Source organism: Trachemys scripta, chromosome 8 (assembly GCF_013100865.1).
Source record: "Trachemys scripta elegans isolate TJP31775 chromosome 8, CAS_Tse_1.0, whole genome shotgun sequence".
NCBI lineage: Eukaryota > Metazoa > Chordata > Testudines > Emydidae > Trachemys > Trachemys scripta.
The window spans coordinates 71,888,900-71,913,568 of record NC_048305.1 but is presented as its reverse complement, the minus strand read 5'-3'; the positions used below and the strand labels follow the sequence as shown (position 1 = coordinate 71,913,568).

General features: G+C 39.4%; 1 protein-coding gene across 1 annotated transcript in view; it reads left to right on the top strand.

The window, feature by feature from the left end:
* Positions 1–22,201, top strand: part of PLPPR4 (phospholipid phosphatase related 4) — a 43,182-nt gene extending 20,981 nt beyond the window's left edge. Inside the window, exons 3-7 of the mRNA XM_034780022.1 lie at positions 6,990–7,119; positions 10,003–10,198; positions 15,935–15,992; positions 17,855–18,028; positions 20,220–22,201. Coding sequence (XP_034635913.1) covers positions 6,990–7,119; positions 10,003–10,198; positions 15,935–15,992; positions 17,855–18,028; positions 20,220–21,557 — 1,896 coding nt within the window. The 3' untranslated portion in view covers positions 21,558–22,201. The remainder of the gene's footprint in view (positions 1–6,989; positions 7,120–10,002; positions 10,199–15,934; positions 15,993–17,854; positions 18,029–20,219) is intronic.
* Positions 22,202–24,669: the final 2,468 nt, after the last annotated feature.

Sequence of the window (24,669 nt, the reverse complement as noted above, 5' to 3'; positions counted from 1 at the left end):
CATGACGCTGTGGTTATTTATTATTCTTTCCAAAACTGCCCTGGAGTATCTAACTTGTAAGCTATAGGATGGGCAAGAAGGAAACTAGTTCAATGGCTCATCCAGAGGGAGAACAAATTGTTAACAGAACAGAACTTTCCCAATACAGCACTTAAATATCAATGTATGAGCAATTCAACCCCTTTTTATAGTAAATGAAATAAAATGTCTGATCTTCACTAGTATAATAACCCTGCTGGAATTACAATGTGAAGCTAAAATGAAATGTAAAGACTTCATTTTTATGTACACTTAGAGTGCTGTCTACACTGCTTTACTGGGGCACTCATTTGCTCATTTAACTGTGTACTTAGATACCTCAATGCTATAGCTACCTCTAGTACACAAGGACCAGCAGGCCAACTGACAAATTCATCCTTGTTCCTAGACTGCATTGAGTTTAACCAGGGATTAATTCATTCCTTTGTGCTTTATCGGAGAATCTGAAATTGTGAAAACTCTAAAATGCGACCCTGCATATATAGAAATGCAGAGAAGGGGTGAAATCCTGCCCCCATTGAAGTCAATGCCCAATCTCCCATGGAGTTCGGTGGAGCCAGGAATTCACCCTATGAGTTTTTAAACAGAGGTGTGGCACTCTGGTTAACATCTGTGTCATTATTTCTGTTCAGGTATCCCGCCTTTTTGAATGTGAAACTCAATGAATGACAAATTTCCTTGAAAGTGACCTATGGGCCCTGTATATACACTGGGAGAACTTTGCTAAGTACAACCATGTTCATAAACTGGTAGGAAGCTCACCTACATTCTTTATCATACTTGAACAGCTGCTCCTCTCTTGCCCATAGTTCCTTCCATCTCACCGAGGAATTTCTCCTCAGGATCATTCATGTTGGTGTGCACCTAATTTCAGTATTGCCAGCCCAAGCATTTCAAAATCATGAGTGGAACCCAAAAAGTCATGTGATTGACTTAAAAATCATGAGGGGCTTTTTTTTTTTTTTAAATGGTGTCTTTTTATAGGCCTCATGTAAATAATATGGTTTCAGCAGGGGCTTTAAGAAAAATAAGAAAATATGAAATATCACGACACTTGTGATAAAAACAAGAGATTGGTAATGTTGCTGTTTATGTGGCCATCTTGGGCGTATTCACTGCTGCCTAAACTGGATCCAAAATGTTTGCCCCTGGAAAACACATTGGCTGGGTAACTAGGTTTTTTTTTAAATTCTGTCAGAATGGATTTTCACACTGGCATCTACAGGGAACAACTGCAGGAGTCATACTGAAGTCATACAGGCTCAAGGACTATGAGCCAGATGCAGTCTTGGCATAAATGCACTAAACTTTATTGATTTCAGTGGATTTACACCAAAGCTGACTATTAACAGACACATTCAATGGAGGTAATCTCTGTTCTGGGAGCACTTCTAGCCTGAATGGAAGAACCATGATATATTAGGAGTTTTTCATGTCTTTTTTGACACTGGATCCATAGGACTTATCTAGTCATGGCTCTGGGCCAGGGACTGGGCTAGATGATCTAGTGACATCCCTTCCAGTCCCACATTTCTGTGATTCTATGTACCAGTCAACTGGAATGCTCTAAGATTGCAAAACAGTTCCTATTTTAACCCCTTGATTTTATATGCTCATAATGTACTCAGCCACCCATTGGATGGAAATTTTCAATACTTTGTATATGCCTGAAGATTATGTTTTCTAAGGGCTCATTTATACAAACACTTAGATCACGAGAACCTGGGGTGTAATCTACACTGCACTAGAAAATTTTTCCTGCATAGCAAACTGGGTCCACATGGAAACTGGGTCCACATGGACAGGCTAGTTCAGGGTAGATTTATACCAGAGCTTGCTGCGAACTATGTGTTTGTGTAGACAAAACCTAAGTCTGAGCAAAATCCCTTGAACTAGGCTTCAGTTCAGTGAGAATGCAAAAAAAAAAAAAAAAAAAAAAAAAACGTTCCCATTTTAAACAGTTCTAATCACAATGCTGTTTTAGACAGGACTAAATGCAAAAAAGGCTGAAAATTAAAACCTACCTTGAAAATAATCCTCACTGATGACTAGTGATTTTTCTTGCTTTAAAAAAAGATAGTTTTGATTTGCCAGTTATGATTATTTTAAAATTGTATGAGACTGCAGTAGAAAATGTTGTCATCAATAAGTGCATACTTAAGCCCTGGTCTTGCAAAGATTTACATGTGAGATTATTTTATGCACATGAGTAGTTCCAGTGAATCAGTGATACTACTCATGCATCAAGTTAAACAGATGTGTAAATCAAGTAGGATTACGGAATAAAAGAAAGATGCATTGTACATACATCACAGCTAGTTCATTGTGTGTTTTTTAAAACTATCTTGCTGACTTTAAGCATTCATAATGTTGAAACTCCTGAAGCCATTTTCTCCAAACTTGGCTTGTCTATAATTGCCTGAGTATTTTTTAAATCTTTTTGAGACTTAAATACTGAGCCAAATTTGAAGGAAATAAGTCCAGAAGCTTCAAAGTTATAACCATTAATTAATAGAAAGCTCTAGGAATGCCTTAATTCATGCATACTGATAAGGACATACACCAGTACATTTCCTTACCAAAATGTGTACTTAGCTTGCATTAATAATAGAAACTAATGACATTTGTACTCACCAGTTGGCTGTTACTCACTGGTTCCTGTGAATTATGGAACTAGAGCTTCATTTTTTCTTCTTTCCTTTAAATAAAGATCCTAGGAAGTTAGATGCACAAAGAATATACTTATGCAAAATTCAAGTTGCACAGTTAAGTATTTTGTATTTAAATTTTAATTAATTTTCTAAGAAATCATAATTCATAGAAAAGATGCAATATATAAAATGAAGCACCGAGAACCATACCAGGAACTCCAATAAAGTAACATATAATTTCCAGGAGCCTAAGAGATCTGTACATGAATTACTACATTATGGGAGCAACAGGAACTCAATATCATGTAAAAAAACCCTCATATACAAAATCATGTTGATGCAATATTTAATAATTTTTAGAGATCATGTCTAACAAAAAGGAAAAGGGAGAAGGAAAACAAATCCCTTCTGAAACCCCAACCTCAATCCCTACCCAGAGGCCTAGGAAGGTAAAAACAATAAGAGCAGGAATCAGTTTGTCTATTTTATCTGGGGAGATATTTACTTGCTTTATTCCATGTTTAGACTAGAGTATGTTTTAGGTCTATTTCCTTTAGAGCAGTGGTTCTCAAACGTGGGCCGCCGCTTGTTCAGGGAAAGTCCCTGGCAGGCCAGGCCAGTTTGTTTACCTGCCACGTCCACAGGTTCGACCAATTACGGCTCCCACTGGCCATGGTTCGCCGCTCCAGGCCAATGGGGGCTGCAGGCAGGCCGGCTCTACCATTTTTGCCGCCCCAAGCAAAAAAAAAAAAAAGCCACCTGAACTGCCGAAGTAAAAAAAATAAAAAGCTGCTCAAACTGCCGCAGCAAAAAAATAAAAATTAAAAAAACCGCCCAAACTGCCGAAGTTAAAAAAAAAAAGCCGCTCAGAGTGCCGAAGCAAAAATAAATAAATACATTTTAAAAAGCCACTCGGACTGTGCTGCCCCAAGAATGGACGGAATGCCACCCCTTAGCATGTGCTGCCCCAGGCACGTGCTTCCTCCGCCTGGAGCCAGCCCTGGCTGCAGGAAGGGTGGCAGGCACGTCCCTCGGCCCGCTCTGCTTCCTGCAGCCCCCATTGGCCTGGAGGCCAATGGGAGCCGCAATCGGCCGAACCTGCAGACGCAGCAGGTAAACAAACCAGCCTGGCCCACTGGGGGCTTTCCCTGAAGCGCCGGCCATAGTTTGAGAACCACTGCTTTAGAGTAAATAGTCATTACTACAGTACTACTAACTTATTTTCCCAAACTATTATTTTAGGAGAATCTGTGTCATTCCATTTAAACCACATTAGTTTTTGCTCACTATCAGTTCCATAAAACAGTAGCAGTTTTTAACTGGACTTATTTGCAGCCCTGAGGTGCCTCCTAAAATGACTGTACTTGGTGTACACACACAGACATATATATTTACACATTTACACACACAGGATTTTTTTTCCTGTAACTCTCAGTGACAAGACCACTCTGAAACATATGTATTAAACTCTCAGAATGGGTACTGCATCTCCAGCATTTGCCAGAGTTACAATCTGACCCCCGTTCACTTCAATGGGCTTTGAATCAGGCCTCTAATATTTTTTCCACTTATAAGGAAAATAAAAGCACTATAAAGCATACAAATTTCATATGATGTGGTTGATTTAGCCATGTCAATGTATGTTAGACAGCTAAAGACTGTTAGGTTGCACAAAGGGACCAATCTGCTTTGTCACAGAGTAACAGAATGTTAGATCATATAGTTTATCAGATAGTTTGCAAGTTTGATTGACAGTACCAAAGCAGAAAGAATAGAGGAGCAGCTTTATATTGTCCCCTTCTCAGTCAACACAACTACCCAGTTAGGTAAAATAAAATAAAAAGTCCCAGAAATATTTAGTAAAATGGCACAACTTTTGGCTTTGCCAGGGGCCAAGCTTTTGTCCTGTAAATTACCTAATTACTTAAGAAGGAGAGCAAATTCACAATCTGCTGAATCTGCCAGCCCTAATCTCTAACATGATTAATCCAGTTCTCAGGAAAGACATCAACATATTCAGCTGAATCTACTACCCCATGTTGTCCGCTTTGTTTGGTTTCCCTTCTATAACACAAGACAGTCTATCTTTCCAGGTTTTTTCCCCATGCCAAATATCCCCTGGTGCTTGCCAAAAGCTATTTAAGATTCTGTAAAATTTTAATTTAAAATCCAATTGCTTGCTCCTGGACAAAGTCTTAGCATTATAATGGCGATACTGAGATGGATAATAATGTTATAGACCCTGTGAAATTAACTCTTGGCTAATAAAATTCTCTACATCTCCTCTACCATTGACTTTCCCATATACTGATGCAATCTTCACTGCATTTATTTTGCCCTAGGGGAAGAAAGGAAACTCAATTAAGACCAAATGTGTGGTCAGCAGGGGGTTGATTGTCCAGAAACTGCTGTCCCATTTAATTTCCACTCCCCCGTGTATCACTGAGATAGTACAATGCGTCAGCACTTGTCTGATGGTTCCATCAGGTCGTACATAGTTTAAGTCTTAATTTTATTTTATGTTTAAGTTTCTAGAGTTCAGCTGCATTGCAAATCTTTTGAATCACACCTTGCACAGTGCTGTTTTATTGAATCTGCAGACAAACAATCAATCTGTTCTGAGGTCTGAACTGCCTATTCACATCAGTGCAGTGTTAACTCTGAAGTCTAACAACAATATACATGCCAACATAAGAACTGGACAAATTATTTCAGCCAAAATGTTTTGGTGAAAAATGCAGATTCATTGACACTAAAACATTTTGCAGAGATGTGTCTGTTCCGCCAAATTGTTTATGAAAAAAACATAAAGAAAGAGTCTAAGCATTTTGTTTCAACATTTTCTGAAGGAAATATTTCAGTTTTCAATTTGAAATTATTTTTGTTTTGAATATTTTTTCAATTTCATTTAAAAATATATAAAAATGTTTAAAATACCTTTGAAAGTGAAACAAAACATTTAGTTTCAGGTTGAACAAAACCTTTCATTTGATATCCACCGACACATTTTTTTTTCTTTTCAATTCTCCAAAAGTTTTGACCCAAAATGATTTTTTTTTTTAAGATTTTTCAAAATTGCCAGCAAATCAAAAAAATCACTTATTCACACAGCTCTGGTCAGCCTTGTTGACATAACTATTTCACTGCTGACAATTTTAGCAGAAACATCAAATAAATCTGAGTGTGTGGAATTTAGGATCATGGCCATGGCTTCCAAAGAGCAGCATCACACTTTCCTCCTTGTAACAGGATGACTTGCCATGGGCAAGCCAACCCTGATTACAGAATGAGCCCCACTTGAGGGGAATCAGGGACTTTCCTATAAGGAGCCATAGTAAGGGAGAAGCTCAGAAAGCCCTAGTGAGATTGCATTGAGTGAGAGAGGCTCCTGCAGGGAAGACCCTGAGACTAAGGGAATTGGTACAGCTAGGAAGGACTGGGAGTAGCCTGCCAACACAAGAAGGACTTTGCCCAGACCAAGGGAGTTGGGCTATACCTGGCTGGAGAGAAGACTTTTATATTTAGTTTTGAACTTTAATTAATAAATCAGCCCCTAAGGAAGGCTGTTGTGATTGGACTGGAAACCCAGTGTGGATTTTATTTGGGGATTCAAGAAGGGAAACTGAGATCAGGGGTTGCACACAGGCAGGGTTGCCCTGAGGCCACCAGGGTGGAGTGAAGCAGCAACTCATCTGCACTTCTACTTTCTCCTTCCTAGTGCCACTCTAACCCCTCAGTAGGCTTGCCATTTCTCTCACTCTGTTAATTTACATGGCCATACAGACAGAACCCCAGTCTCTGCAGTGGATCTGGTTAAAAACCAAGCCCATTACACAATTAGGGAAGAACAAGCTGTCATGGAATTTTAGGCTGCCAGGGATTGCTAGGCAGGCAGCCAAAGGCTGAGTGCTACATCCACCCCAGAAATGCTATGGGAGTGCTATGGCTTTTCACCATTTATGATGCAGCATTTTCTAATTATTAGTTTTTATATTATTGCATTACTTAAAGGTCCCAAGCAGGGCCAGTGTTCCATGCACTAGGCATTACACACACACACACACAATGAAAAGATGGTCCCTGCCCCAAAGAGCTTATGTCATTTATATTTAATGTCAATGCCATCCTCTCGCCTGCCCTCACTTAGGGGAAACTGCATATTGATGAAATTCTTTCAAGCAAGTACACTTCTGTGAATGATATTTGTTTTATTATAATTATATTTCAGCCCTTAAAATCAAGTCACTAACTGCTGCATAACTGCTACCTATGCCATGAATACCTCCTTTGTCATTGCAGATAATGGTAGGAGAAGGAATTCTCTACTGTTGCCTGTCTAAAAGAAGAAATGGGATTGGAGCCGAGGCCAATATTAATGCGGGAGGCTGCAACTTCAACTCTTTCCTTAGAAGAGCTGTCAGATTCGTTGGTGGGTTTGGGGTGTTAGTTACCAAAAAATGCCTTTTGTGATGTATTTTTGATTTTAATTACACAGGTTTTTTCATTCTTTAAAATAGCTTTTTAGGACAGTAAAGGTCAGTTATTGGCACAGCTCTCATCCTGCCAAAAAAAAGTGCAAGAGAAGCTGTCAAATGGTATTGCAAAGTAAAAACACACATTCAATAATGTAACACATATGTTGTCCATTTTTCACTTTCATCTACTGCGTTATCATCAGTGTTGCTAAATCAATAATTTGGCTTATCATTATCCCACCAACCCCCCATCTCCTTTCAAAGTCCATTTAATTGTTAAGATGTATGGGTTTTGTTTTATTTTGAATGCTTTTTCCCCCCTGTAAAAAGAATCACTGTTCATGAGCAACACAATAGAAACAGCTTGAGCTGATAGCCCTATCAAAAAACATCAGTGGATTTGATATTCCATGTGTGGATGGTGGGTCTCTTGGGCTGGATTCACAAAAGGACATAGGTGTTATAGAAGACCTGCGTTATACCCAATGGTTAGATTACTCACGTGGAATGTGGGGGATCAACAGTTCAAGTCCCCCTTCTGCCTGATGAAAAGAATGGATCTGAACAGGAATCTGCTACCTCTCAGGTGAGGGGCCTAACCACTAGGCCATAGCATCATTCTAACTCTCTGGCCCAAATAATATTTAATTATTCGGTTATTTTATTAGAGTGGAATAACTTCAATAGCAGAGATGAGAGACCTCCCCCACTGTCCCAGCACAATATCCTGTAGCCCAGTGGTTAAAACACTCTGCTGAGAGGTGGCAGGTGCCTGTTCAAATCCCATCTCCTAATCAGGAAGAGGAAGACTTGAACTAGTGGGTTTCCACATCCCAGGTGAGTGCTCCAACCTCTGGACTAAAGGTTATAAAGGAGAGCCTCTTCCTTGGCTGCTCTGTGTGGAGGTAGGTGGCCTTGTGTATGCTTGCCAGACTGGGTCTCCACACAAGTTATGTGGAAGAGCACCTATCTTCCACTGGTTTGTGAATCACTCTGAGGTGGAGATAGGCATCTGGACACAGAGTGAGACAGCAGTGTGCATACTCAGAAACATAGCTGTGGAGGTGCAGAAACAAACCAAGCTTTGGAGGTGTGTGGATTTCACCCTTAATTTATTCCCTGAATCTGATCTTTCATTTATGTGTTTTATTTAATCATCTCATGATAAAGCAATAACTTCAGCCTTCTTCCAGTTCTCCAATGCAAAAAAACTACTTTTAACAGTACAAGTTGATCAGGGAAACAAATCTAAAACCCATCCAAAGCAGGAAAAAATGCACTGTAAAGCAACCACATTTACTTGAACTATATATATTCAGTCTCAGGAATTTGGCATTCAAGATACTAGTGTTATTAGTCAGTAACAAAAAGAGAACATTTAGAGGAAGACTGCATTTTTCAATAGATAAACTGCACTTCCTGTTAAGAGTTTAACTAAACAGATTAGTTTGTTTTTTGTAATGTAATGAAAAAGAGTGACAGTGTGTTTCAAGGGTTAAACCACTGCATGGACACAGACAAGGTCTGCAATGCCCAAAAGTCCTTACCATCTGATTGGTGTTTGGTGGTCTATGGGATGGTGCTGTCGGATCCCTTACTAAGAGACAGATGTTCATACTGAAAACAAAAGAACACCACACATCCTAGTTGGCATTATTTGGCACCACAGATGGTCGTCTCATGAGAATGAACAAGTATTGAATGAACATGCATATTCTCATGTCTAGAGAGTAGCCCATCCTTGGGGCAGTGTGGGAAAGCTTGCACTGTCATCACTTCCATTTCCTCTACTGCCAGTTCAGTGCATAAACAGATTAATGAATTATTGAAAATATTAAATAAGATTGGGCCAGAGACGGATCCTTGAGGAATTCCACTGATATCCTTCCTCTAGCCCAACAGTTCTTCTTTTAGCACAAACAGTTGTTGTGTCTCCTTTTGCCAGTTCCTTACACACCTCATAATTCTTTTAATAATCCCCATTTTATCCAGGTAAGATAATTTCCCAAATAGAACAGTATCAAATGCTTTACTGAAGTTCAGATAGATTAGATCTACCACATTTCCCTTTTCTGAAAGATCAGTTAGCTTAAAGAAAGATCGGGTCTGTGTGACACAATCTATGTTTGATAAACCTGTGTTGCATTTTATCCCATTTTCAGTTTGTGTCAACGTCTTTAATTATTCTTTACTTTCATATTTGTTCTAAAACCTTGCATACTATTGAGGTCAGACTAATGGGGCTGTAGTTATCTAGATCACTTTTCCCCTCTTTCTTAAATATAGGTACTAGGTTTGATATTTTCCAGTTATATGGTACCTCAGTTTGATAGATTTATTAAAAATCCTTGTTACAAGATGTTTGGTTATTAAAGTTAAAGACAAAAAATTGGGAGAGAAAAAAGGAAATCAGTGTAGAGTACATTTTCCAAATGTACAGAATCTCCATTTCTTATATTCATAACATCATAAATATTTTCCAATATGATACTGGAACATTGTACAGTTTATTACAGCCGATAAGCCAAATTTACCCCTGCGCAGAGGGCTAACAAAAGGCTTATTATTAATTATTATCATTATTATTATCAGATACCTAAGAACCCCAGTAATGGGCTGGGATGTTATTAGGTTTAGTACAAACACAGAACAAAAAGACAGACCCTGTCCCAAAAAGCTTACAGACTAAATAATATTGCACTTAAATCTTACCTAAACCCTGGCATAAGCAAGCTTAATACCACTGAATGCAATGGAGCTGTGGTTACTTACGTTGCTGTGAATTTGATCCAATGATCTTAACTAAGTTTAACCAGCTGGTTTGTTTTACTTTCTAGGTGTTCATGTCTTTGGCCTTTGTTCTACTGCTCTCATTACTGACATCATACAGCTGTCAACAGGGTATCAGACACCATATTTCCTGACTGTATGCAAACCTAACTACACATCCCTAAATGTATCCTGCTCAGAAAATTCTTATATCGTGGAAGACATTTGTTCAGGATCTGATCCTATAATCATCAATGGTGGAAGGTTAGTTCCATCTTTCATTGTGTAATGATCTTTCCTTACATACTTGCTTTTAAAGGATGTAGGTATTCACTCTTATTTTTAATTATCAGTCCCACCTACTGGACTTAATTAGTAACTAACATCAACTCTGAGTGAGTTTTGACAGTTTTTATAACAAAACTCAGTGAATAAGTTGATCTTTAGTTACGTTTACTGTCAACATATCTAAGGCCTAAGGGAGACTTTGGAGAGTATTCAGACAGACTTGGGTGCCTAACAGTGTGGTGGTATCCACTATTAACTAACAATTTTTTTCCCTTTCAAGTAGGCACAGTATCTAATTCATTTTTCAACATGGGTTGCTTCTACTGTTACTCTTGATAGGGTCTTCAGAAATTCTACGTGCTGAGTAGGAAAAGATCATGCCTAAATACTCATGTTATCTGAGGTTTCCTTACACCTTAGTTCATGAAGTCCACTACATTTTCGTTCTTTATTACTTTTTTGTGTATTTTCTGCTTGTTTAAAGTCGGGACATTGACAGACATTGAGAATGAAGTCCCTTATTTAAGAAAAGATTGCAGCATTGCAAACTTCTCCACACTCCCCAACCAATATGACTCTCAATACTGACCTGTCTAGGGACAAGAGGATAGTTCATTCTCCCAGGTCACTCAGGGAGATCACTCCCATTGAGATGGCCAACAAGCATGGAAGTTAACGCTATTTGTGCTAGTTTATGTATACTGGACACCACTGGGAACTGAGAAACCACAAATGCATTTTAGACAGGCCAGCAGTCATCAGATGGTAAAACAGTCACTGCTAGAGATGTGGGGCTCTATATCCTATTGCTCTGATGCACCTGGTCCTCACCATGAGTCTTAATATTTGATATTTAGTTCAAGAAATGTTTCTATACTACCCTAATTATACTTGTTAGGCTATTGAAAAATGCAGTCACATCTCCTCTTAATACTCTTTACCTCCATTGAACATACCACCAGTTTTTCCTAGCTCTTCCAAATTAGGTTAACTCTCCTTTCTTATTTATCATTCATGTTGCACTCCCTTGAATGTTCCATATTGTGGTTTTCAATGTACACATAGCTATCTAAAAGAGATCCAGCCAAATTATAGAATAGGAATATAGGAGCATGTGAGCTGCTTGGACACAATAGTGTGACCAGGGACAACTGCCGGTAAGCCTGGTGCCCACCCCAGTGGGCAGGGCTGGGGGCAGTACAGCCACGCCGGAGGAGCTGCTTGAGCTAGGCACTGGTTCCTGCAAGTGGCGGCCAAACATGCGGATATCTGTGGTTCCTGGCCCAGGTGCTGACCATGGCCCTGCTGGTCTCGCTCGCTGTCACTAAAGCCCTGCAGCTCTGTGGATATCTGTTTTCTGTCCACAGATATAAATTGTGTGTCCATGCAGGGCTCTAACTATAATATAATTAAGTACTGGAATAGACTTCCAAGGAAGGTTGTAGAATCCCCATCATTGGAGGATTTTAAGAACATATTAGACAAACACTTGTCAGAGTGGGTCTAGGTCTACTTGGTCCTGCCTCAGCACAGGTGGCTAGACTAGATGACTTCTCAAAGTCCCTTCCAGCCCTACATTTCTATCATTCTATAGTGGCTAATTCTTCACTTTGTTCTTTCCTGCCCCAGAAGCCTTTACTCTTACCTAGGCTCTGATTCTGCAAGGTGACTGGTGCAGGCAATACCTTGCATCTGCATGGAATCCCACTGAGTTCAGTGGGGCTCCATATGGGTCCACCCCCTGCACGATCAGGCTCCAAGTAATTTCTTTATCCTTTCAAGAAGGGCATCTACCTTTCTGTGTTTGCTGCACTTATTAGTCCACTGTGTCAAATGCCTTTTAGAAATTTCAGAAGAGTACTTCACCCCTCACTTTGCATGTCATCACCTCTAAAACATCAATCACATTTGTCACATTAGATGAATATTTTATGAAGCCAGTGGCCAATTTTAATCAGCTCATATTTCTTCAGAAATGTTATGATCTCATCTCATACTCTGTTATTCCTGACACTGAGATTGCATTTGATGATCTATAATTTTCTGGCTTCTCCTTAATTATTATTTTTGCTTCCTTCAAGTCCTTCTCCATTCATGCTGGAGTGATAAGATATCTGTTATTGGTCCAACAGACTCTTCAGTCATCCCTGTCGGGGTTTTATGGTGCAATCTCTCCAATCTTGGAGATTAATCTGACTTTAGTGATTTTAACTTGCACAAGTCTTGTTTTGTGGGATTGCTAATGGCCTTCATTTTCAATTTATAATACACCAGAAACTTTGTTTCCATTTGTTGTAACTAGCCTCCACACTCCCCTGTGAACAGTAAAGAGAAGAATTTGTGTAATTATTCAGCTGATAGAGAAAATTAATTGTATCTATTATCCCTTAGTGGTCCAGTGGTTTTCCTCATCAATCTCCTTCCCTGTTTATAGTCAAAGTGCCTTTCCATACTTTTATTCATATGATAGGTGATTTCTGTCTCCTTTTGTTAGTTCTAGTTTTCTTAATCAGTTTTATACCCTCACAGTTTTGTTTCATAAGCCTCTTTATCCCCTTTGCATTGTGTGTTCTTACACTCTGCATGTTATATGAACTATTTTTCCTCTCATAGCTTCCTTAATTTTATCCCCCATGTTTATATTTCATACCTCTGAGTGGTAGCTTATTTCTTTTCTCAGAGTAGGTTTTCTTTCAGAACTCTGAATGTATCTACCACATTAATACTAGATGTCATGCTTTCCATACACAAAGAAGAGCCATACATTTTCAGCCAAAATTTTTCATTTTAAAATTAAAAGATAACAAAACAAGAAAGAACAAAAATAAAGTCTCCCTGAGAGAGCCCTGTATGTACATCTCTGTAACAGCCTGCATTTTCACGGAATGCAAAGAAACTAAAAGTTTCAGTAAATAAAAAATAAATCATAACACAATGACACAGCCACACATCAAAGTCATGAAATTAAAATCCAGATCTGAACATTGTCAAAGTTTAGAGAGCTGGATCCAGTGCTGTGCTCAGGCCTCTCTTTCTGTTCATTGGCACAGCTGACTCTTTGTCAAAGATGTGGAGACCATAAATGTATGGTTTCATTCACCCAAATTGGGGGGAGAAGCTAAGTGGCTTCTACCACAGCCTGTAGAGGCTCCATGTCCTGGGGAGGGAAGATGTTTGTCTTTCTTCCCCATGCCACTCTTAATATTCACAGATATTCCTTGTGAAAGGCTCTCAGAATTTACAAAGGAGTCAAAGATCTAGAGCTCTGACCTTACTAATGAGAAATTCATACATTTCTATTTAGCCAGAGTCAAAACTGAGGAATTGTTAGACACAAAGTTCAGATCAGTGGAGTTGCATTCACAGTAGTTCTGAATTTGGCCCACAGAGTTCATTTACATAGAATTATTTAGAGAAGACTAAGCAAAATGCAGAATTCCGCTCAAAGGAAAACCAATTCTTTAATTCACCAGGACATACTGTAGACTACAAAGGCTTCTTAGCATTGCTATAACATTCTAAGGGGGGGGGGCATATTTATGACACCAAATTGACATACATTTGTTATTTTTAGTGCCCCTTTTAAAGGTCAAAGTCGTTCTGTTCATCTTCCACAGACCTTTAACTAGGATTCTGGTTGAGAACCCTGGCTGTCCAACAGACTTTTTTTTCTTTTTAACTGAATCTAGCCCTGTGTTTTTTTTCCTCTCATGCCCTTGTGACTTTTTTATTCTTCTTTTTAGAGAAAAGAAGGTATTGAAATGCAACCATAAAGGGGCAAATGTCAAGAGTCAGAATATCTGATGTGACAATTTTATTTAGCTACTGCTGTTATGGTCCTGGCTGCAAATGCTCTAAAATAATAGAAGCTAAGCTGCACATTGTAACTTTCATCCTCCTTATAGCTCCTTATTTGGGACCTAATCCTGCAATGTGCTGAGAGCACTCAACTCTGTCATCACTTGGAGCTGAGGACCCCCAGCAAGTTGCAGAATCAGGCCAAAAATCAGGAGTCCCCCACAATCTTGACATCTTCAAGGAATCTTCTAATTTTTTTTGTCCTGCTGGTCTGCTACCTTAGCTCTTGGGTGGACGGGATGGATTACTTTATCCTGAAATGCCTTCTCCAAGTTCCTTTGCCATATGTGACTCTGTCACGTAAGGGACTACTGGGAACTGAATCTGAGGAACCAGAAGCCAGAGCAAACGAAGGTTCAATAAGCCTGCCTCCCTAAGTCAAGAAAGCTCTATTGTTATTTCCCCCCTTTTCACAACAGTAATATGGGAAGGAAGAAGGAGAAAGAAAGCACAGAGAGGATGCAGGGTCTCCGTGCAGTCAGAGGGTGACATTTAGGGGGATGTCAGACTGCTGCAGAAATCAAGCCTTCACACTGCTCCTCCAGACCACCTACAACATTTCAGGAAGCTTTCTGGTTTCCATAGTATCAGTCTTACTTATGGGCCCCCATTTCTCATATATAGTGAGGCAACTTTGTACTATTCAACCAGTGGATCCTGGCATCAGAGGAGCTCTTCTGCTTAGGGTGATCCTTGGTTGGTGTAGAGACACTATAGCAACTCCTATTCTAATCACCATCCTGACTGCCTGTACGGGGGGCATAGCTAGGGAAAACAGGGTGTGACCACAACTCCCTCATGCCCCAGCAACCCCCAGTTACTATAACAGCATGTTGGCAGCAGTCACAAGTTAGAGCAGCCCCCAGGAGTGGCATTCAGATGGCCCAACATTTGGAGAAGCAGACTGCTTCCTGACCTGTGCTGCGCACTCTTAGGCCACAGCTAAGCATCTGAGCCAGGAACGTCATTGATTAAGATTCTGGAGATATATATAATGTAATTAATTATTTGCAAATTTTATTTGACTAGCTGTAGAGTAATATTGCTGATGAATAAATTATTCACAAATAATAAAATCCATTATTTGACTAGCTCTATAGATGGCTAAACAACGTTCCTCAAATAAATTATTCATGTTTTTCCCCTCGATCAGAAGTAACCTATATTGATAGAAAAGAAAAAAACAAGGTAGATAATGTGTAGCAGTCCTCCTTTAATACTCATTCCAGTCACTGACCACTTAAAGAAAGAATTTAAGAAATCCCAAGCTGTTTACTGTGTAAGATTTTTTTTAAAATGAGATTTTTGAGCTTATCTATTCGGGGTCTGATCCTGAGAAGTGCCACATATCCACAACATGATCATTGCTGGCGCTCAGTACCTCTCAGGACTAAGGTCTTTGGGCCCAATCATCCAAACACCTACTATTAATTCTTAGTCAAAAGGGAAGTCCCTCTGGAGTCAATGGAATAATTAATTACATGACTCATATGAACGGACTTTTGCAGGATTGGGCCCATCATGAAAAAATATCCAGATAGGTAATTATATATATTTGCCCATTTTAAAAAATCAAATATATCAGAGTTCAGTGCATCTAATTAATTTTTTAATATCAGAAAATGACTTGGTGTTGAATATTTAAAACAAAATGTGATTATTTTATTAACTCAGTTCTTAGCTGATACTGTCCCCAGAATACGGAATGGAGACTTAGGAAAAAATATAAAAGATAATTTATTTGCTTGTGATTTGTAAGTTAAAGAAGATTGTACCACCCCACGTGTTTTTAAATGAGCGGTAGCAGAGTGTATTTGAACTAAGAAGCATAATTTGAGTGTTCTTCCTTGGCAGAAAATCATTCCCTTCTCAACATGCTACTCTGGCAGCCTTTGCAGCTGTATATATTTCGGTAAGTAATCAACTCTGTTCATTATTCATTTGTACTAGAGAAAAGTCAGAATGTCATTTACCATCTAGCGTAAAGTGACGACTTAGATTGTTGCCTAACGCAGTAAGGAAATAAATAAGCTCTTATCATCTGAGCCTGACAGCAAAATGAAATTACAAATAGCTAAAATAAACTCAATATTACTATAAAAGATACAGTAGGGACACAGATGTTCCACACAGTTTGTTATCTAGCAACATTATCCTCTGTAGTGGAGTGTAACATTAAAACATATTTAATGCTTCATATTATTCACATACAAAATATGATATTTGTCTTATAAAGTGATATTTTAGTTTGCCATTCAAATAATGCTCAACATATCCTGCCTCTTTTCTTCCTCCCATCTTACTTCAAACACTGCATCCAAACTCTAGACTCTAAGGGACAAATTCTCCCTTGATATTGCTACACCCTCAAACTGGGGGTTGTGACTCCTCAGGGGGTCATGAGGTTATTACATGGGGGGTCGCGAGCTGTCAGCCTCCACCCCAACCCCTGCTTCACCTCCAACATTTATAATAGCATTACATATTTTTAAAAGTGTTTTTAATTTATAAGGAGGGTCACACTCAGAGGCTTGCTGTGTGAAAGGGGTCACCAGTACAAAAGTTTGAGAACCTCTGCTGTGGAGTTACAGCAGGAATGTGTTTGTTTGATGTGAATAGCTCCACTGATATTTATTAATAGGATTGACTGGCTAATTTATAGTTAATTGTGCCTTTGTTGAATGTTTAATTTTTAAAATCTAGGAGGAGCACAGGTCAGAGGGTAGGGACTAAGTAAGATTCAAAGAGCAAGTGTCTGTTTATGTGAACAACAAGAATATCTAGAGTTAATGCTAATAGAGGATTGAAAGCAATGTGAAACCTTATGTTTCTGGGCTTAAATCAATTACTGCAGACTGTCTTTTTGTTCTGTGTTTGTACAGTGCCTAGCACAATGGGGTCCTGCTTCATGACTGGGGCTTCTAAGCACTTCTGCAATGCAAATAAATAATAAATAACAACCACCATTACTGATTAAATTGAAACCTTCCTGGGGGTGGGGGTAGGGAATGATTACCCCACATCTGCCTACTGTGGGATCTCTTGCACCTTCCTCTAAAGCAGTGTTTCTCAACCTTTTTAGGTTAGTGATTCCTTATTCAAAGTCAAAACATTTCACCATCCCCTTACACTTACTATCCAAATAAGAGTAAAAAATATATTAAGGATAACCATGATACGTCTATGTAATTTAATTGTGTGCGTGGTTACATATTCAACAGACAATACTTGACCATGAAGGTTAAGGGAAGTGGAGGAGCAAGATTTTCTTTGCTTTAGATTATAACAACATTTTCAGCGCATCGTGATTGCTTTTTGTGACATACACCCAGGGGTCATGACCCACTGGCTGAGAAACACTGCTCTAAAGTATCTGGTACTAACTGCTCTCAGAAACACTGTATTAGATGGACGATGGGTCTCATCTGGTAGGTCAATTCCTATGTTCCAGAAGCACTAGCTCCTTAGCTAGTTATATTTGCAACACACCAAGCCTTACTCAGGTCTGAGTTGCACTGTCTTCAGTGAGAGTTTAGCTTGGATAAGGACTTCAGAAGTGGTCCCATTGTGACTAAAGATTTTTCTATAGCAATTGAATGGATTTTACCAAGAATTAAAAATAAAATCAACAAAATTGATGCAATAAGAATATACCAGGCATTCCTTTGTATTCAGTTGAAGAAACCATACATGAAATAAAGTCATGTCCTCTTAGGTCAATCTGAAATTTCATAAATCACTTTTTCTTTTCTTTTCTTTTCTTTTCTTTTCAAGATGTACTTCAATTCCACTTTAACCGACTCCTCCAAACTTCTGAAACCTCTTCTCGTCTTTGCATTTATCATCTGTGGAATTATATGTGGCCTGACTCGAATCACCCAGTACAAGAGCCATCCAGTTGATGTCTATTGTGGTTTTCTAATAGGAGGAGGAATTGCTCTCTATTTGGTAAATACAGTATGAATGTGTTCTAAGTTTTAGAAAAAAAAGTCATTCAGATTGCAGTGGGCTAACGAATTCTACATAAGTGTCATTTCTGGAGATAAACTGATAAAGGGGGAACAGGAAGCAGGTCTCTCCATTTAAAATGGATGCCTGTCCTAGGGATGACACCCCACCTGGGATGCCCTCATGCAGCAGGCTGCAGCACAACAGGTGTGCTAGCATCAGTTTCTCTTTTCTCCACCGATGAAAGGAACATAATTTTTCAGTGTCCAACACAAAGCTCCATTTCTAGGCATAATTTATTCACAAGCAGCAGTTTCCCCATAAGAAGGTACAATAAATTGCCAAGTTAGTAACAAATTAAGGGCAATGTAGTGCCCTTGTACATCATTGGAACATGGGGGGAGGTTGTGCAGAACTGTGCTGCCTGAGTAGGGATCCTCTGAGGCACTCCACATGTACAGTGTAGAAGCAGCTGGAAGGATTCAAGAAGGGCTTAGCTCTCCTTACATCTGTTGGTGAAAAGCATAACAAATATTCCTCCAGTGCGTGGTGTTGTGTGTGCTAGAAAGTGGGGCTCCGGACACATCCCCAGTCTAACTGGTTTACGTCATCTTAAGTCTGCAGAACACTGCCAGGCTAGCTACCCCCTAGCCTCACCAGTGCTCAAGGAATTCTAGTGACAGCATTTTGCCTGGGTCCTGTGTGAGTGAAGAGAAGATGTTTCCCTGCATCCAGTTATGAACCAAAATGAGTCAGAAATGCTTTTCAATATAATATTAAAATAGATGATGTTCAGTCACATCATGATAATCACATAACAGTACAGGCTGTACGCCAGGGGTTCTCAAACTGTGGGTTGTGACTCCTCAGGGGGTCATGAGGTTATTACATGGGGGGTCGCGAGCTGTCAGCCTCCACCCCAACCCCTGCTTCACCTCCAACATTTATAATAGCATTACATATTTTTAAAAGTGTTTTTAATTTATAAGGAGGGTCACACTCAGAGGCTTGCTGTGTGAAAGGGGTCACCAGTACAAAAGTTTGAGAACCTCTGCTGTATGCAATGCCCTCACCAGAGAATGATTTTAGAGGCAAAAGCTTTTAGAGTGGTAGAAGGAACACCAACATGAATACACTATTGAAATCACACTGTATATGAAAATGGTCAGTTCCTGTGTATTGCAATCTGATCCGGAATTGTAGTTTTTTTACTACTGAATGCCACCTAAAATGACAAGTGCATGTAAAGATTTACAAAATTCACAAAAAAATTGAGTTGTGCCTATGTTTGAAACACACACTCAAGCATGTTCTTGACTTAGCATGCCCATAGGCTGTTGCATGATGGCTTACTTCAGAGACCCGTGGCTCTAAATACCCTGCAGCCAGCAAATCTGCCCAGAAAAGTAAAAATCAATGGGGAGGGGGAGAAATTAATACTGTGTAATTACAAACAGATCTGGGAGTAGTGCAAAGAATTAACCTGAGTGATTAGCTCAAGCATTTGGACTGTTTATTAAATATTCTCTCTCACTAGAATTTCTTTAAATGATATTGTTTTACAACTGGCTCACTGAATGGAGTAAACATCATGAAGCTAAACCTTGCTGAAGTTCTGCATACCTTGGAAGCCAATTGTTTCAAAGCTGATAAATTGTTCTATCATGTAGATATTGTATTACATGGTCATTACGCACTAGAAAGGGCAGAACCACTGAGCAGAGAACTAATCAGGCTGGAACAAGATTCAATAAATCAGAGCAGACAGTTGTGTAGCTGTAAACATTACTTAAGCGAAGGCCAGGAATTGTGAAACCATTATTTTAAAAACAAAACACTCTCCCTTGTACTGTATCTGCTGCTTTGTAGGAGGGGGAACACAGGAGGGGGGAAATAATCCTCCGCTTTTCCCAGGTATTCTCTTAGACTACATGGGTATAACAAAGGATCACAATGGTACCACTTTATACATACCTGCATGTACAGAACTGAGGACAAAATTTGGAACAATGAATAAGATTTGTATTGGTGATAAGTAGTAATAGAAAGAAAACAAACTGAACAAATCCTGTCCATTTAGCTGTATTAATATTATGAGTTTTCTGTTTATTTAAAGCCATGAAAGTATAATTGAAGTGTCTGAAAATATTTGTTTTTCCATAATTGTCTAATGCTTCTATCCAAATGTCAGGGTCTGTACGCTGTGGGGAACTTCCTACCAAGTGAAGAGAATGTATTTCACCAGAATCTGCAAAGAGACCCATTAAGATCTCTGACAGACCTTAGTCAAGATGCCAACAGAATTTTACCAGGTAAAAATGGTGGCAATAGTGACGGGCGTTCCTCTCACCATTCTGAGAGTATTCTGAATCGAAACCATAGAGATTCTGGATCCCTGACTAACATCAAGAGAGCAAATGCTGATGTAGAGATTATAACTCCACGAAGCCCCATGGGAAAGGAAAACATGGTTACTTTCAGCAACACATTGCCAAGAGTCAACACGCCATCACTGGAAGATCCAGCTAGACGAAATGCAACAATTCATGCATCAATGGATTCTGCCCGTTCCAAGCAACTTCTTTCTCAATGGAAGAACAAGAGTGAAAGTCGAAAATTGTCTTTGCAAGTAATAGAGACTGAAACCGGCCATTCGCCACCAAGGGCTATTGAAATGAGATCAAGCTCTGAGCCATCCAGAGTGGGTGTTAATGGTGATCATCATGGCCCCAGCAATCAGTACCTGAAAATTCAGCCTGGCAGCATTCCGGGTTGTAATAACGCTAGTCTTTCTGGTGGGCCAAGAGTTTCTATTCAGTCACGTCCTGGTTCTTCACAGCTAGTCCATATTCCTGAAGAGACCCAGGAAAATATAAACACATCTCCCAAAAGTAGTTCGGCTAGGGCCAAATGGCTGAAAGCTGCAGAGAAAAGCGTTGTATGTAGAAGCAACAGTCAGCCAAGAATCATGCAAGTAATAGCCATGTCAAAGCAGCAAGGAGTGCTTCAGAGCAGTCCTAAGAATTCAGAGAGCAGCACAGTCACCTGTACTGGAGCTATCCGATATAAAACCTTGACAGATCATGAACCCAGTGGTATTGTAAGAGTTGAGGCCCATCCAGAAAATAACAGACCCATAATTCAGGTGCCATCAGAAGGTGAAGGGAGTGGATCTTGGAAATGGAAAGCTCCCGAGAAAGGTAGCCTTCGTCAAATTTATGAGCTAAATGATCTCAATAGAGACTCCGAGAGCTGTGAATCCTTGAAAGACAGTTATGGGTCTGGTGACAGGAAAAGAAGTAACATAGATAACAGTGAGCATCACCATCATGGGATTACCACTATAAGAGTCACACCAGTGGAGGGAAGTGAGATTGGCTCAGAAACTCTGTCCATCTCTTCGAGCCGTGACTCCACACTTCGAAGAAAAGGTAACATTATTTTAATCCCTGAAAGAGGGAGCAGCCCAGAGAACACCAGAAACATCTTCTATAAAGGAACATCCCCCACAAGAGCTTACAAAGAATGAAAGGAGAAATGTCACCTGATCCATATTACCAAGAATTAACACATTTTGATAAAGCTTGGGCTCTATTTCTTTTTGAGCGGATTCAGAAATATTCTTGATGTGCCAAATTTACTGACCATCAGCCTGACTATTGTTGGACATTGCTGATGTATGGTGTGCATGAGCTTGTGGGTTTCATGCGATTGGGGGTGGGGTGGGGGAAGCACAATGCAAGAACCTAATGTGAAGAGTTTTCTTACAACTTGTTTCACCAGACTAAAAACATTTCTCTGAGGGTGACGATATCAATCAAAATGATGGTCTTGAACACAGACACTTTATTTCCTGAATGTGCCAACTTTTTTATTTTATTTATATTTATGTCTGAGGACAAATGAATTTTTCACAGCAAAGGCTGTATCAGTGTTGTATATTCACCTTTGCAGATTTTGCACCAAAACTTTAATACAGGATGGTGCTGATTATAACTTTACATATTTTGAAAATTTACATACCCGTTAAATTCAGACACATGACATATTGATGTGCAGTTACTTTAAAAGTAATATTGCTAATACTATGACGATGCTGGCTGCATTCATGTAGAATAGGAAATATTTACAGCTTTGTTATAGTGGATTTGTCACATTAAAAGATTGCAAAGATTTTGTGTAGTTCTTTGAAATAATGTTTACTGCAACAAAAAATATGTGGGTGACGTTCCATTAGAGTGGAATAATTATCTAGTTTGAATAGTTTTGCTGCTGCTGCTCAACTTTTGTTTAAGTACAGGTGCTACTAATGAAGAGGCTTCTTCTTAGTGGGCTAACTTGTAGAACTGTTTTAAATATTGTTTTTAAAGGGATCTTTTAAAGTACATAAAATAATACAGATTTAGCATTTTTACAAGCGCTCATTTTGTCTCTCTGCAGACCTTATCTTTTTCTGTTAATTTTTAACTAGATAATGCTTGACACTGATAACTGCAAAGAAATTTGCTGTGAAAGAAGGTGAGCCATGAAAACTGAAATTGCTACTGCCTGATCAGTCTCTAGCTATTGATTAATAAGCCTTTTATCTCACACTTGGATATACTCGCTTCACTTGCTTAGCTTAGCACAAAATGACCATAAGCTTCACTCTAGTCATAGTGGATCCTTATTTATAATGCTCTGCTTTAAATTTGGAATGTCTTAGTATGCAGAATCACTACACGAGTGTTGCATAGTGCCTCCGGTGCTATTGGGGTCCCTGGGACAGACTCAATAAGAGCCTCCTTAAACATGACTTTTTTTCAGTTAGGAATCAAGTGGGTTGTGTCCTGCCACTGGAGAGAATATGGATGAACTCCTAATGGTGTGATCCTTCCTATAATGCTTTTATAATATGAGGAAATAACTTGCCTTCTTGGAATCTGTGTTGCCAGGAATTACTAAACTAGACTCTAAAGGGAACTAAAATGGCTTTGTCCTGGACATACAGGAGTACAGTCAAGATGCAAGGAATTTGGTGTAATTAGGCTGCAACTTCATTAATTTAACTCATCTGGGGACTACCAGGCAATACCTTGTACAGTTCAGGTCCTGATTTCTTTCTTAATTATTTCCACCTAGTGGATCAGTCCCCCAACTCTTGGGACCCCCCTGGGAGCCCTCATAGGAGGGCTAAAGGGCTGATATTAGGGGGTTGTCTTCCTGCTGAACCAGACGTTAGGAGCCCTGACCCCATTCCTCTCGAGCTGCTTTAGGGGAAGGCCCCCCTAAGTCAACTTCCAATTCTGGTTCATGAGGGAGCTGTGCCTCTATGGAATGAGTACCTGTACTGGACACCTTCCACCTACTAAACTGCAACAGCTTGAACCTACTCCACCAGGTCACTGAGCTGCTGTGGAGGAGGCAAAAAAACCCAATCTGGCAGTAAGGGAAAAAATCCTTCCTAGTCCCAAATAAGGTGCTTCGTGCAATGCTCACAGCTGACCAAACAATCCCAGGACCTACTTTAATCCCAGGGGCTGGAGGCATGGAAGGCGATTCTTGCCAGAGACCCAGGGCTTAGATACCTTCTCCCCACAGCCCTGCCCGCTCCAGTGTAAAGGGACCAATGATTGACCTGAGCCCTGCTGGCCAGCCCACCACCTCAGGTGATTCTTCCCTCACTCCCTGAAGGAAGGGAGCAAGGAGACCCTTAATGGAGCCAGTATCTGTTTTCCCCGCTAGTCTGAACAAAGATGCCCCTGCCCCACCCAAGGGTGAATTCTGCAGATTATGTTTAAGGAAATGTCCTGTGGTGTTGTAGCCTGCTACTAATGGTGAGTGTTACTACTGGGCACTATAGCTGGTGAACGTAACCACAGAAACTAGAGAATGGTGAGAAAAGAAAAGTAATTTTTAGAATATGTATTTTCAGATTATAATATTTACAAGGTTTGTTTTGTTTTTGTTTCTATATATATATAGAATATATATATATAAAATGGAGTCTTCAGTCCTTGGTATTTAATATCAAACCTTTTTTTACACATTTCCTAGGGATTGCAAACACATGAATTGTCTTGGATAAAAAATTGTTGGCTTTAGCTTAGTTTGGGTACACAATTGAGCAGGTAGAATTAGCTTTAATGGAATGGGTATGACACAGTCATTGCTGGCCTATAAATTCAAAAAGGGGGACATAAGTAGATGAACCTGAAAAAAGAAATAGAAAACTGCAACTGGAAATACTGGCAATAAACCAAGGATTATACAATATGCTCTCCGGCAATATAACTGTTTTGGAGATGACAGGGTTTCTGGTGGGAGTGGTTGCTCTTTATTCCTTGGTTTTAGTTGGGCCATTTATGGGCATCTAGCATATGTTGCTTTTACTACTCTGAAATTTGCTGCATTATTTCAAGTGCAGTGCGATATTTTTCCTATCAAGTTTTCCTATTTCATAACAAAAGATTTTAAAGCACTTGTGTAATCATTGAAATTGTGTTCTTTACATACTATTGATATATGGTATTCTTTTTTTACTCAAAGTGCCAAAGGCTACTCTTTTTAATAATGGCTTATCAAATTATATTACATTAGAAAACAAATGTAATAAGATATACATTAGAACTCAGACCTCTGCATGTATATCTGATAAGGAG